This window comes from Falco peregrinus, chromosome 8 (genome assembly GCF_023634155.1).
Source record: "Falco peregrinus isolate bFalPer1 chromosome 8, bFalPer1.pri, whole genome shotgun sequence".
NCBI classification, from domain to species: Eukaryota; Metazoa; Chordata; class Aves; order Falconiformes; family Falconidae; genus Falco; species Falco peregrinus.
In genome coordinates this window covers 44503942-44516973 of record NC_073728.1, presented here as the reverse complement: position 1 = coordinate 44516973, position 13032 = coordinate 44503942, and the positions used below count along the sequence as shown (strand labels likewise).

Here is a 13032-nt window from a genome sequence, read left to right as displayed (position 1 = left end):
GGAGGGCGGAAAAGGGGGTTGGCAGCCGTTCGCCTTGATGGGCAGCGCCCGGCTCCAATCGCCGCTCGGGACAGGCGGGCGTATGGCGGTCTCTCGCGGTGACGGAGTCCTTCAGAGGGGTTCGGAGGAGAGGCGGGAGCCAGGGAACGGCAGCAGCCAACCGAGCGGCGCCAGGCGCCGTGTGTCGTGAGCGATGTGCCTTTCGACCAATCGGAACTCGTGGAAACCGGATTCGCTTTGACCGACAGCCCGCTCGCTTCATCGGTGCCCGCAGCCCTGGCGAGGTGCATGACTGACGTTCCAGGCGACCAGTCATCTGCCGGGCAGTTCAGGAAGCGGGGCTGAGGGAACCGGGCGGGGCTGCGAGCTCAAACCGCCTCGCCGTGCGCTCTCAGGGCAGCATGCTGGGAGCGCGTGACGCACCGCTGAGTGGCGGGCCCTGCGCCCAATAGCGCGCCGCCGTCGGCTGGGCTCGCCCAATGGGTACGGGCGGAGCGGCGGGTGGGCGGCGCGGAGTCCGCGGCCGGGTAGGGTGTGAGAAGTTAGTGGCGCTGCTGCGGTGCTGTGAGGGGACGGTGGGGCTCTGCGAGCGGCGGCGGCCCCGGATCAGCGCGATGCTCACAGACGGCACCGCCGCCCCCGTCGGCGACGAGGAGATCGACTCGGTCGCTCCCCGCGCGCCGCCCGCTGCCGACCCGCCGGCCGCGGCCGGGCCCTCCCCGCTGGGCTTGCGGGCCGTGCGCCTCTTCGGGGAGGCCGGGCCCGGCGGGCCGGGAGGCCCCGGCGTGCCCGCGGCCGGCGAGGCCGCCCTCGACTTCAAACTGGCGGCCGCCGTGCTGCGGAGCGGGGGCGGTGGCGGCTCCGGCAGCGACGAGGACGAGGTGTCCGAGGTGAGCGATCCCGCCGGCGGGCCCGGCCCGCCCCTCCGCCGCTTCCTGACAGGCCTGGCCGGCGGCCGGGGCCGGCGCCCGCCCTCCCGTTCGCCGCGCTGGGCCCGCCGCTGTCAGCTGAGCGCTCGGCGCCGCCCCGACCGGGCACGGGGGTCGCAGGCCGCACCACACCTCTCTTCCCCCCGCCCCGCGCCGGCCCGGGCCTCCCCGCCGCCATGGGCGTGAGCGGCCGCACCGGAGCCGCGGGGGCGGGGTCCCGGCGGGCCCCGCACTGGCAGGGCGGCCCAGGGCCCTTCTGCTGAGGCCGGGAAGCGGGAGGGGGTCTCGGCACCGACACGCCTCCCGGCGGCCCCCGGGGAAAGAGGGCCGGGCCCCCTGCCCGCGCTCTCCCGGGGCCGACGGGCCCTCTGCTCGCCGCCTCTCTGCGTGAGGGGGGTGGGGGAGACATGCCTCTCGTGCTGCTGCCTCCTGACCTCGAGGAGTGCTTCCCACTTGGAACCAGGTTCGCAGAGGGAGGTGAGGTCCTCCGCCCAGCGGAGAACAAAGTAAAGCCTCCGGCCGCTGGTATTGCTGCTGTGGGGTCGGTAGGAAGGAGATGAGATTCCCAAACTGCTAAATTCTTCTCTCGCACACATACATATATACACATGCGTGCGTGCACTTTTATGCAGTAGAACTATTTCTTATCGACAAAATGGAGATGGAGGTGTCTTCCTTTGATCTGCTAAACTTGCAGAGAATTTTAAGGGAAGGGTGTGGGGGAGGAGCTGGAGCCTTGTCCGAATTCAAATACAGTGCTGTTGGGCCTGCAAACTTGGATCTAATACTGCTCCATGTAGCCTAGGGAGAGAAGATAAATGAAGGCTCTTATCTGTCACTGCTGCCCACTCATCTTACACCAATGGGTGAATATTACTTCTTTCGCTGCCTCTTTTAGAAAGAAGACTTGAGATCACAGCTGCCATTGTGGCCCTTATGTAGTCTTCATGGAAAGCAGGAGACAGTGCTAGCACTTGCAAGCTTGTTGTGTTTTCAGTGTTTTGTACTTCTGTGTGCTTCTGCAGGAGGAAGAAGATGGTAGCCAAGGCAATGCATACCGTTTTTTCTTTGGGGGCCAGGACTGGGTATTTTGGTATGTGTCCACGTTTCATCTGAAGAACTGGAGGGAGTGGAGCCTGCATTCGTCCTCCTGTGTCAAAATTTTTAACCTTCCTTTGATGACGTTCTTTTGTCCAGCCCTCCTGGAACCTGAACTGACAAGTCTTAGCAGAGTAAAAAAGTGAATTGACGCAGACCCACATGTGCGCTTTGTGGGTTTTTGTGTGGTCACAAAGTGTGTGGGTCAGGCGCTTTGCCTGGGACCACCTAACCTACATTAAAAATTGTATTAACAGCAGGACATTAAACTAAAAATTAAATGATCAGACAGATGAGTGCTTTAGTGTGAAAGTTCCTTGTGAGATCAGTATCCTGAACATCGGATGGTATGAGATTATGTGTTCAAGTATGTACCTGTTTTGGGGAGCTGGAAGGCCTACTGTAGATGGAATAGGGTGCAAGTAATTAACGAGTTTCTGCTCTCTAGGATGTCTTTTATGTCACATTTTGATCTGTCTTTGAAGATACAAAGCAGTAGTTACAGAACCTGGGGAGTGGGCTGTGTCAGAGTGTTTGTGGCTTTTTAGGAGGTGAGCAGAGGTCTGCTTTGAAAGCTTCTCTCTCCTGAACTCACCCCGTTACTTAAAGCATGTGAAGATTGAACAGCAAAGGTATTTACGAAGCACTGTATTGGTCTTTTGACTAATGGCAAGTATTAAGAAAGCTTATTCTAAAGAATGTCTGGGAGGTTGGCATTGAGGTCAAAAAAGTAAAGGTTCCCAGACAGTTGTTAAAGCAAAATTACTTGTGTGAAAAACTTGGGAAAAGCTTTCTTATTTAAAGTATGTAGTAGTAGTAATAATAATGCTAACAATAAAAATTTGGAATTAAAACACTTGGAGATTTCCAGAACACAGTAGAGGAGTTGGGCTAATCTTGAAGCTGAAATTGCCTGGGGAGCTCTGTCTTATGTTTCTGGTTGTGGAGCATAACCTGGGGAAGAAGCATGGGTGGGAAGGCTATGCCTTGCCTCTGTGCTGCCTTACTGCACTATGGGGTATGTCTGGGAGGATCGAGAGTGAATTTTTTTTCCATTTTTTTTTTTAAATTTGTGTGTATGAGAACTAAAGAAGCACCTGTTGTCAGTGTTTTGTTGTTTTTTAACAACAGTTAAACTCCTGGGATGGAACATTGCAAATCTTGAACAGCACTGCTTTGAAAACCCAGTGACTGTTTGGACTGTGGTCTTGTGTCATGAGTCACTGATTTGGGTGTATGCCTTCAGCTATTACCAGTGAGTGGAATTAGTGAGAAGTAGAAGGAAGAATTAAATAAAGTATTTGCCATGCTGCCTTGATCTGTACTCTTTTCTCTACTTTTGAAATCATAAAAATAGTGGTACAATATTCTGTAGGTTCTGCTGTGTGTCTGCAGCAGTATTTAGGTATCCTTGTATTAGTCTGAGTTTATTATGCTAAAATAATTGGATTAGTCAAAATGGCAAATTAAGTAGAACAGAAAATCATCAGAGAAGCGCAGGACAAAGTGTATGATTAAATATTTATCTACAGAATGAAAAGAGCAGTATATTTTAGCTTAACTTTTTAAAAAATATATTGCATTTCTTACATGAGATCTTCCAGTATTTTACAGTGGGAGTACTGTCCCCATTTTACAGGTGAAGACAGTGAAGAGTACATGCTGCATTTATCCTGTCATGCAGAACTGGGAGTGAAATCAAAGCTTTCTGGTTTCCTAGCTCAGTGTCCACTTAATGGTAATCACCAGGCTGCTTGTTGGAAAAGCAGGGTCTGAAGTTGATCCTGTGTAAATGAGTTATCAGGTCTGCAAGGTGAAATTTAAATGCAGCTGTACAGAATATTTTCTAGAATTACCAGTTAACATTATCACATGCGAATAGAAACAGTTGCAAGCTGAAGCATGCCTTTGGGCATGGAGGGGTGAAGCCAGGAGGCTTTGTGTTGTTTCTGTGTAAAACAGTGTGGAAGCCATGCGTTCAGAGAAATTTTTGCCACTAGTTGCAGTCTGAGAGATGAGGTGTTTTTGACCTTGGTGTAAGTAGTTGCATGGTTGCCTTTTAAACTTGGTGAGGATTTGGACACATGCTGCAACTTTAGAGTGAGATTTTGGTGTAATTTTAAGTATGTTACTACCACTCTTTGTGAATTTTTCTGGCACTTAAAGTGGTGCCAAAGGCATGAGTATTAAATAGCCTCCTCCATACTAGTTGTGAAGCCTGTAGGTCAAGGTGAAGGCATGCTGGCAGGGCAGTGATTAATAGTGCATGTATGTGATGTGCATAGGGTCCTTGGTGGCTGAGGGCTTCTGGCCACAGAGCATGCAATTTCTTAACAAAAACTTGTGGTGGAAAACTGGGCTGTAGAAATAGAGTTGAAGCAAGTGATAAATATGGCAGTGTTAGTGCTCACAGGATTGTGTGGTTTGCTGATCTGTTGTAAATCAAGTAGGAGAAGCCAGCTGTGCTGACAAAAGTACCAGAGGATCCTGGAGCTCAGTTCAGTAAGTGGCTTTTGGTGGTGAGCATATGAATGTAGCAAGTCTCTTGTGTTCTGTAATACCAGGGTTTGGAGGCCTTCAATGGTAACTGGAGCTCACCCACCCCTTGGCTATGGAGTCAGCTCAGCTCTCAGCTTCCCTTTCCAGAGCAGGCTGCCTGCCTCCACCAGCTTGCCTTACTTAAGCCTGTACCTATTGCATAAGCCTCTGGGGATATTTACATAAAGCATAATTAAAAATCAGACATAACCTACCTCCTACAATGAGTAGAATTAATAGTCGAATGGCATGCATTCCAGATCAGTTCAGTACTAGGAGATTTTATCTGAGGCTTAATCTTTTGTTTTTGACCTGCCCCAAATCTGAGGTCTTAATTTTTAAACTGGGTTTTGAATTCAGAGTAAATACTTGGGTAGTTTGTTTTAAATTGGCGATGTTGTCTATTAAAGTTGTTACTGTGTTAGTGAATCTTCTTACCATGGCACTGCTTCTTAAATGGCATATACAATTATCTTTGGCTTCTTAGGCTAATTTAATAATCTAATGCTTATGCATTTTAATTTTCTGTATTATATTTGAAATAATGTTAATAGCAACATTTTCTTGACCATAAGGAATAAAACTCAAAGTTGATGCAAAACCAGGTAAATAATATTAGGCAGAAAAGTCTTTTCTCTGGAAAATTTAAGTTTTAGTTCAGAAGTTGATGTTTTTCTTATTTTGGCTAGCCCTTTTGAAGCTGAAAGTAAGAGAGAGGTGGAGCCAAATGGAAAATTATCTTCAAAAATTATTGACCAATTAGAAAACATTGAAGGATAATGGGTTCACATTTCTAGAAGTATTGAGATGATGCTTAAGGATGCAGAGAGCTGGTTAGTAGGGTGTTTGTTCATTCCCAGCCTGATTAGGCCTCTTATTCTTGTAAAAATCTCGTTAGGTATCTCAGTAACTTTGAAAGCCTAGCCTGTGGTAGCCAAAAACCATCTGTCTAGTTATGGTTAATAGTTACTATTCAAGAACACTTTAAAATGAACTGATTTCTAAAGTTTCTTGCAGAACTCCAGTTTCCCTTCAGTGCAGCTTGACCCAGTTGAGTACATGACCTAAAATAAATGTCAGCAGCCATTTTCTAGTGATAGGTGTAGAAAGTAAAGATGTGAAATATTATTGTATAATTATATAAATATGCAGTGCAACCCCTTGGTAAGGAGAGATTTAACAAATATAGCAGAACATCTATATTTAGTTACAAATTTGCACATAGGTTTTACCAGTCAACTAGTAACAGTTGGGGGAGGGGGGGAAGTGTTCCTTTGAGCATTAGTGCAAGGCAAGACTACAGCTGGTGAATCATGAGTTCTTGTTTTTTATTGGGGCTACCCAGCTGCTCTGCTGTGGGCTTGATGTTGGGATGCTCTCCTCCCTCATCTCAGAGGACCCTGAAATACAGCTGTAAGGACAGCTGGATGATGCTGTGGGAACTTTGTCCTGTGCTTAGAGCTTAAACCATCCCTGTGACATTTATTTAAAAGAAGGGTAGGTGTGGAGGTAAGAGGAATATAAAGGCACATCTTTTTCTGTGCATGCATGTGGCCTGGCTTTTTAAAACTGAGAGTAACGACATTATTGAATTGGCATGCCTATTGAAGGAGTTCAGAACTAGGGTATAGACCCTGCAGGTGAGGAGGCTGCATAGCTTTGATCTTAATAGGTCATTTTGAGTTCTTGTAACATAGGAAGATTCCTTAGAAGTATTAAGCTGTTGTTGGAGGGTCATAGTGACTTTTGGATTTAAAACAGAGGCAAGTCTGACTTTTATGGATAAAGGAACCGTTATTAGATTTGTTTCCCACTTAAAACCTCATTAATAGACAGCTGCTGTATTTTTTCCCTCTTGACAACTAGCTTTCCCTTTTTGTTGTGAAGGTGCACAGGTTTCATTTTGCGTATTTTTTGAGGAATGCTGAGCAAGTGAAATTTATGGAAATACTTCCTATCACAGGATAATGTCTTCCTTTTACTCTTGCAACTCATTACTTAAGAATATTTTCCTAGGTAACATTGATTATTTTAATGTCTTCATAAAATACTAGAAAATTTTCCTAATTTTTGTGGTGTTCTGCATCTTCTGTTCAAATGTGTATCGAAAACACTTACTACCATAAGATGTAAAAGACTTGGTCCTGCGCTGGATCCTGTGACTTCTTCATTGCTTTTTGTGGGATGAGACCACTCACTCATTTTTGCCTTTTACTTTTAATAGGGAGTCATGCATGTTGTTTTCCGAATTTCTTTTAATCTTTAGCTCTTCCAAAGCGTCTCAGAATCTGAAGGAAAAGTGTCCCTGACTGAGGGGGTTGCTCATTGTTGAGTTACTGTGTTTGTCAGAATGCTGGTGGTAAGTGAGAAGGACTGTGTGTGTGACTGGCTCTTCTGACCAGGGGAGGTTTTGAAAATTACCTAACTGTATACCTGTCCTGCAGGAAAAATTATTCCCTGTTTGTCAAGTGAAAAAATGGATGTTTTACTGGCTAATGTAAGGTGGGCCAGCTGAGGATCACCTCTCTGGTTGTTTAAACATCTCATGGGCATTAAGTTTCAGTTAGGTCCATAACTTATTGTCACTTGCTTTCAGTAAAAAAATAGAGATTACTAATTAATGAAGATTTTCTTCTAGGAGAATTCCCAGCTCTGTTGACCTCTTCCTGCTCCAAAATCATGAATAAAACTAATGGTGTCGCATGGTGGGTGGGTAGTATATCAGTCATATTTCAAATCAAGGGAAAACAGGAGATCAGCTTTTAGGGCTGAGTGGTCTACTTCTGTCCTGTGTTCCTCCATCATGGTGTCTTCAGAGAGTCACCTAGTCAGAGCATGTGTTCATCCACATCATCATAAGGTAACTGAGCGAAGAGGGAGTCTATGAAGTGAATGCTTAACATTTAGGATTTGTTAAGGTAAACTCAATACCTTATATACATGTACATCTTCTGGTTCTTTTTCTAAAATTAAATAATTTAAAGCCCTTTCACTGCTACAACTTGAGTTTTCAGTGGGTCATACTTTAGATGGGGATCTCTGCTGTGTTATTCATTATTATAGCTTCTTTTAAATGGCTAACTGATGGATCAGTAGATTATTGTTTCTGCTGGTTTTGCAGTAGTAGAGTATCCTTAAACCTGTTTATACAGGCCTTGAAAAAATAGTTACCTTTCCACTAGCCTCAGCTCTGAGACTAGCAAAAAGCCCAATATGATTTTCAGTTTGATGTAAGTTTCCAGATAACTTAAAGTCAGTTAGTCACTTTAAATGTGAGGTGCCTTTCTGTCTGAAATGTGTAGTTTGGCCTGGGAACAGATTATTGAATTTTTAGACTGGGCTATGTTCATCATATGCACTTGTATGGTTTTGGTTTGTTTTTTTAATTGCGGTGTCCCTTTGGATTTGCAAGAGATCTTAAAAGGTCATTCCCAAGAAGGTGGCTTAGAATACTTTGTCTTGGATGGGTGTGAGCTTTTGCATCGGCAAACAAATGCATTTATTCATCTTCTGTTTTGAAGTTTCCTTCACTTCAGTTTAATGCTTGGGATTTAATACTTGACCGAAGATCCCAGCCTGAAAGCCCTGGCAAAATTAATGCAGCAATTATATTTTACATTCTAATAAATAAGAATGTTGTTACACCTGCTGTTTCATGGTTTGAGATGAGGAAAGAAGAGGTGCAGGATTATTAGATAGAAAAAATAGGGGGCAGAAGGGAATCTTAAAGCACGTAAAGGAGATAGAGCACTGAAAATTTATAATTTAGAGTGGGCGGAGATAGAATACGTGAAAATAAGGAGTGCTTTGTGTAATTGCTATTTTAGTAAGGTTTGCTGGTCTCCATTCAATGGTTTTCTTCAGTATGAAGACTGTACATACAAAGAACAGGCACTTGATTTACTGGGATTCATGTGAATTTTGGATATACTTAGATTGTCAGTTCCAGTTCTGTAAATGGCAGCTCCTTGCTGCAAAAGATTCTTTTGTACATCAGGAAAACTTGGTCATAGTTATTTTTGTTTACCAGACATTGAATATGTGATGGCTGTAGTCTGGTTTTTAACAGGTTGGTTGTTTTGGTTTGGTTTTTTTTCAGTAGTGACTGAAATAAATAATGCTTTCTTTTCTGCTATACAGAGAAACTTTTTTTATGTTGCCAGCCTCTTGACCCAAGAGGACTCACCCTGTGTGTTCTGTGACTTAGGTTTTTTTGAGGGTTAACTAGGGTTGCAGTTATATCTTGGGTTTACTGTTGTGGAACAGTGTTTTAATAAAAATGAATTGGAGATTTCTTGTTTGTAGAAGAACCATAAATCAAACAGCTCTGTCCAGAGGTGTGTGATAAGGTGTAGTTTTTAGTATTCAAAATTACTTAAATTGGTTATAAGGATATCTAGTGACAGGTGATTGCTTAAGAGAGAAATTAGGTAAGTGGTTAAATTTACTTGAACCATTTGACAGACGCTTGCTCATGAATGCCTGCTTATGCATTTAATGCAAGAAAATTGAAAACCCAGGATTAACAATCTCTGGCATAGAAGAGTAGTCTCATAAAACAATAAACCAGAACTAATGTTTTATCTGCATGTTTCAAATATTAGACATGATTTTGAGAAATGACTAGTGATTTGAGCTGCCAGGCTTGAGAACCTTTGATGGGGCAAGACTGAGCAGAGAGGAGCTGCTGTACAAATGTCAGGCCTCTCTTCCTGCCAGTTGTCTCACCCATCATTTTAGTCGGCTTAAGTTAATGCTGAGATGGGTTTATGTGTGTGCTAACACATCAAGAACATATGGCACAGTTTTATACACAAAAGTCAGACTTCTGGACTGCACTGTGTGGATGAGAGGCATTTTCCTTGTCTCTGGTGTCAAAGCATAGAGTTGTGTCCATCTTTATTTGCATTGTGTCTATAGCAGCATTTGCAAAATGAACCTGTGTTTTGAAATTAACTTACTACGGCCCAGATCCTATAGTTGCTTGTTTCATTATCTGATAACTGCTTAATGTATATTGGAGTAAAGGCTGGCCTTTAGGTAATTCTGCCTCAAGTTAGTCAACTTCCTATTGTAATTGGGACTAAATAGATTTGCACCCCTCCTCTTTCCCACCCTCCCAGTCTAATTTACTGCCTGCAAAATCTATTGTACACAGCTCAGCTACTAACAGGTCTGCTTAAATGTGTGGGGCAGTCAGATCTGTAGCCTTGAAGAGAGCTGATCTGATCTAATGGCTTGCTATTCATAGAAGAATAATATTCTAGTTTATCAAGCCCCTTTGTAAGTCTGTGAAATTCAGTAAAGTGCTGGAAAAGTATTTGCTTCCCCCACTTGCTTCCCCTCCTTCCCCGAACACCCCCCCCCCGCCCCCCCCCCCCCCCCCCCCCGTATTTTCTCCCTTTTTGATATGTTAAATCAACCCATGAAAGTGGCTGATAGCTGCCTGACTTGTCACAAGATGAGCAGTGAGCAGAAATTATTGTTAGTAGATTTTTACACTTTCTCTGTTCAAGGTGGTGGTGTCCCCAAGCATTGTGTAACTCCCCTGAGTTGTTAGGATACTTTGTAATCACAAGGTCCACTGGAAGATGATCTCTTGGCAATTCAGTGATCTTAGTGTCTTCTGTTTTCTTGGCCTGAAACTTTTTTTGTTAAAGTCTTCAGAAATTACAGTTCAGGCCTAACAGAGTGGGCGTGGTCTTATGTCGTTAATTATGACTGAATTGTTTAAATTGATTGTATGTTGTTCCTGTGTGTTGACTCTGAAGTACTTCTCTGATATTTTCTTTTTCTGGCTTTGAAGTACCAAGAAGAGGCAGTGTTACTGAAGTCCCACCAAAAGGTTTTGTGAAAACACCTGCATTTGTGTGTGTTTTTTTCTTCCTTTATGCCATCTCTTGAAACTGAAATAGTAATGCCAGGAAGATACTTTAAGTAGGTTCAAAAATGTTTGACTAGCGTGGCTGGGGGCAGGGGCAGGAGGGTGTCTTTGTGTGTGTGTGTGTAAAAGTATGCCTTAAGGTAAACCAAAGCCAGGCCTTTTGGTGGTGTGATATCTACACCAGGGATGTAGTGGTGCATCTGTCACAGGACGATCCTAAGTGTCATGTAAGTGATAGTCCTTCACTTCACTTTCTCATTGGAATAATTATTTTTTTAATGGTTTTGAAGTGGACATTTTTTTATATCTGGATTTTAAAGGCGTTTGATGTTAAATTTGAAATAAAAACTAATTTTCATTCTTTGTTTACTGCAGGGGTCTTCAAACTATGGTCTGCGGGCCAGATACGGCCCCCAAGGTCCTCAATCCAGCCCCCAGTATTTACGGAGCCCCCCACCAGGGGTTGGGGGGGAAACCAAGCAGCTGTGGATGACTGCCTGCCACTTAATCCGCGCGCTGGCCCCCTGTTTAAAAAGTTTGAGGACCCCTGGTTTAGTTTTATGGTGTCTGACATCCTATCAGTATTCTCCAGTACTTTTAGAGCAGCAATACAAGCATTAATCAGTTATTGGCATTCAATGTAATAAAGGACACGAAACGTAAAGTATCAGAGATTGGGTTTATCAGACAAAACCACGACATCTTCTTGGTGTGATCTTAATAGCGTTGCGCATCTTGTTAATTATGGAGTGAAAATCGTTTAAATATAGATGACCAATTTTAACTTCATAGCCATGAACTTTCAGCCTGATTTACAGGCCTGTATTAGCCTTAAAGGAAGCCAAGGTACCTCTGCGTACGTTCAGTTGTATTTAGCCATATGTCCAAATGGAATTCTACAGAAATAATTATGAAGGGTTACCTAACACAAAAGAGGAAAAAAAAGAGTAGTTTGTTTGCTTAATAAATAGAAGTTTAGGAGTCCCAGTCAAGGGGTCACGTACTCATTATTTGTAGACTCTCCAGAAATACAGAGCAAGCAGTATTGTTACTCCTGAAAAGTGTTCATAGCTCAGGGCATATCTGGAAAATGCAAGTTCAATAGGAGGCTTTAACAGCAGCTTTCTCTTTTCTGTGGACGCTTCTTGTAAAGATTGTCCTTCCCAGAAGTACTAGTTGGCACAAATGGAAGGAGAAGGTGGAATGAGCTGTCTGTGCTGCTGCCTATTGCCTGCTGGAGGAGGAGGTGCTGGTATAGCTACGGCAAGAAGCTTTTCCATGGTTTATAGCCTGTGTCAATAACAGGCTATTTGTGAGCAGGTTCTGGCTATTCTGGGAAAAGTGCTTTTTCTGCAGTAGTGCAATGTACGAAAGATCAGTTTAGACTTAATATTAGAAATGTGTTTCTAACCCTGTATGTCATTGCCCATCTTGTAAGAATTGCTAGTGTTAGATGTGATGTTAGTGGTTGCAAAGTCGCCTTTACATACCCCTGACCTGAGGTAAACTCAGTCATGGTACTGACATATAAATACTGATATAGTTGAGTCCAAATAGCTGTGAATATAGCTGCTATGGAGGGAAGAACCAGTGGTGTAACTGGATCTGCAGAGCTGTGAGGCTGCTGCAGTCCTTGGCAGAACTTCAGGAAAGGTCCATCATTCCTGTGCATGAGTGTGAAAATATGATGCTTTAGTGAAGTACGTTGATGTTCTGCATTCAGTGCCCTGTCCTCAGGACCTGTGCAGCTAGCAGCTTTTTTTGGTTTTTGGTTGGGAATTGCTCCTAGTTGCAATTGTTTTGGCAGTTAAAATAATGTCTTGAATCCATGTGTTGCTAATGAGCCTTACCAAGTAAGATGCTTATTAACTGCCTGAAGCAGCTCGCAAAATAATCCAAAAATAGTACAGTGACTGGTTACTCTATCACTTGCTACAGATCTGATTAGCATAGAGCAGAGTGCCTAAGTGCCTAAGTTTTGCCATATGAGCAGTATATTAAGTCTTCCAGGAATGCTAACATGAAATCTGGTTGGTTTGGGGTTTGTTTCTTTTTCTTTTTTTTGTTGTTGTTTCACCTCCCTCCCCAGTTTATTTTTTGTTTAAAAATTAAAATTTGTTTGGTATATTTGGAGTATTTTGAATAATTATTTTTTTTAATTTCTTACTCTGGTTATCAGTGATAAGGTATCCAACTGTTCATCCTCTCTAGCCTTGTCTTCGTGCATGAGAAACTGCATTGATTTACAGAGATGTCAGACATCCTGATTTGAAAATGCATTGAAACTTGTTCAGGGAGACTGGCAATGGTACAGCTATTTTAAGATTTTGCATGTGGATTTTCTGTATTTTCACACTCAAGTTATATTTGTATTATTGATAGGTTATTAAGCTCTTACTAAAAATCAAAACAAAAACCTAAAAATTCATGTGCCGCAATAATGAAAGCAGCTGACTTTTCTTGCTGTAGTATAAGACTAAGATTAAGATAATGTATATGAAGCAAGACTTTTGTGTGAGACTTTAAATGTGTGAGGTCTTTGGAAGTACAGTTGCAAACCTAAAGAAGGGCAGAAAAGGCAGT

At 43.4% G+C, this 13032-nt stretch overlaps 1 protein-coding gene across 20 annotated transcripts in view; it reads left to right on the top strand.

Moving 5' to 3' along the window:
• Positions 1-514: 514 nt before the first annotated feature.
• ANKHD1 (ankyrin repeat and KH domain containing 1) overlaps positions 515-13032 on the top strand; it is a 117087-nt gene continuing 104569 nt past the window's right edge. For 13 of the 20 annotated variants that reach the window (XM_055811361.1, XM_055811351.1, XM_055811353.1 and 10 more), the window contains exon 1: positions 520-890. In XM_055811361.1, the coding sequence (XP_055667336.1) occupies positions 615-890 (276 nt within the window). In that variant the 5' untranslated portion in view covers positions 520-614. Of the gene's footprint in view, positions 891-13032 lie in introns of all 20 variants that reach the window. The other 7 variants (XM_055811364.1, XM_055811360.1, XM_055811359.1 and 4 more) reach the window with 2 other exon arrangements.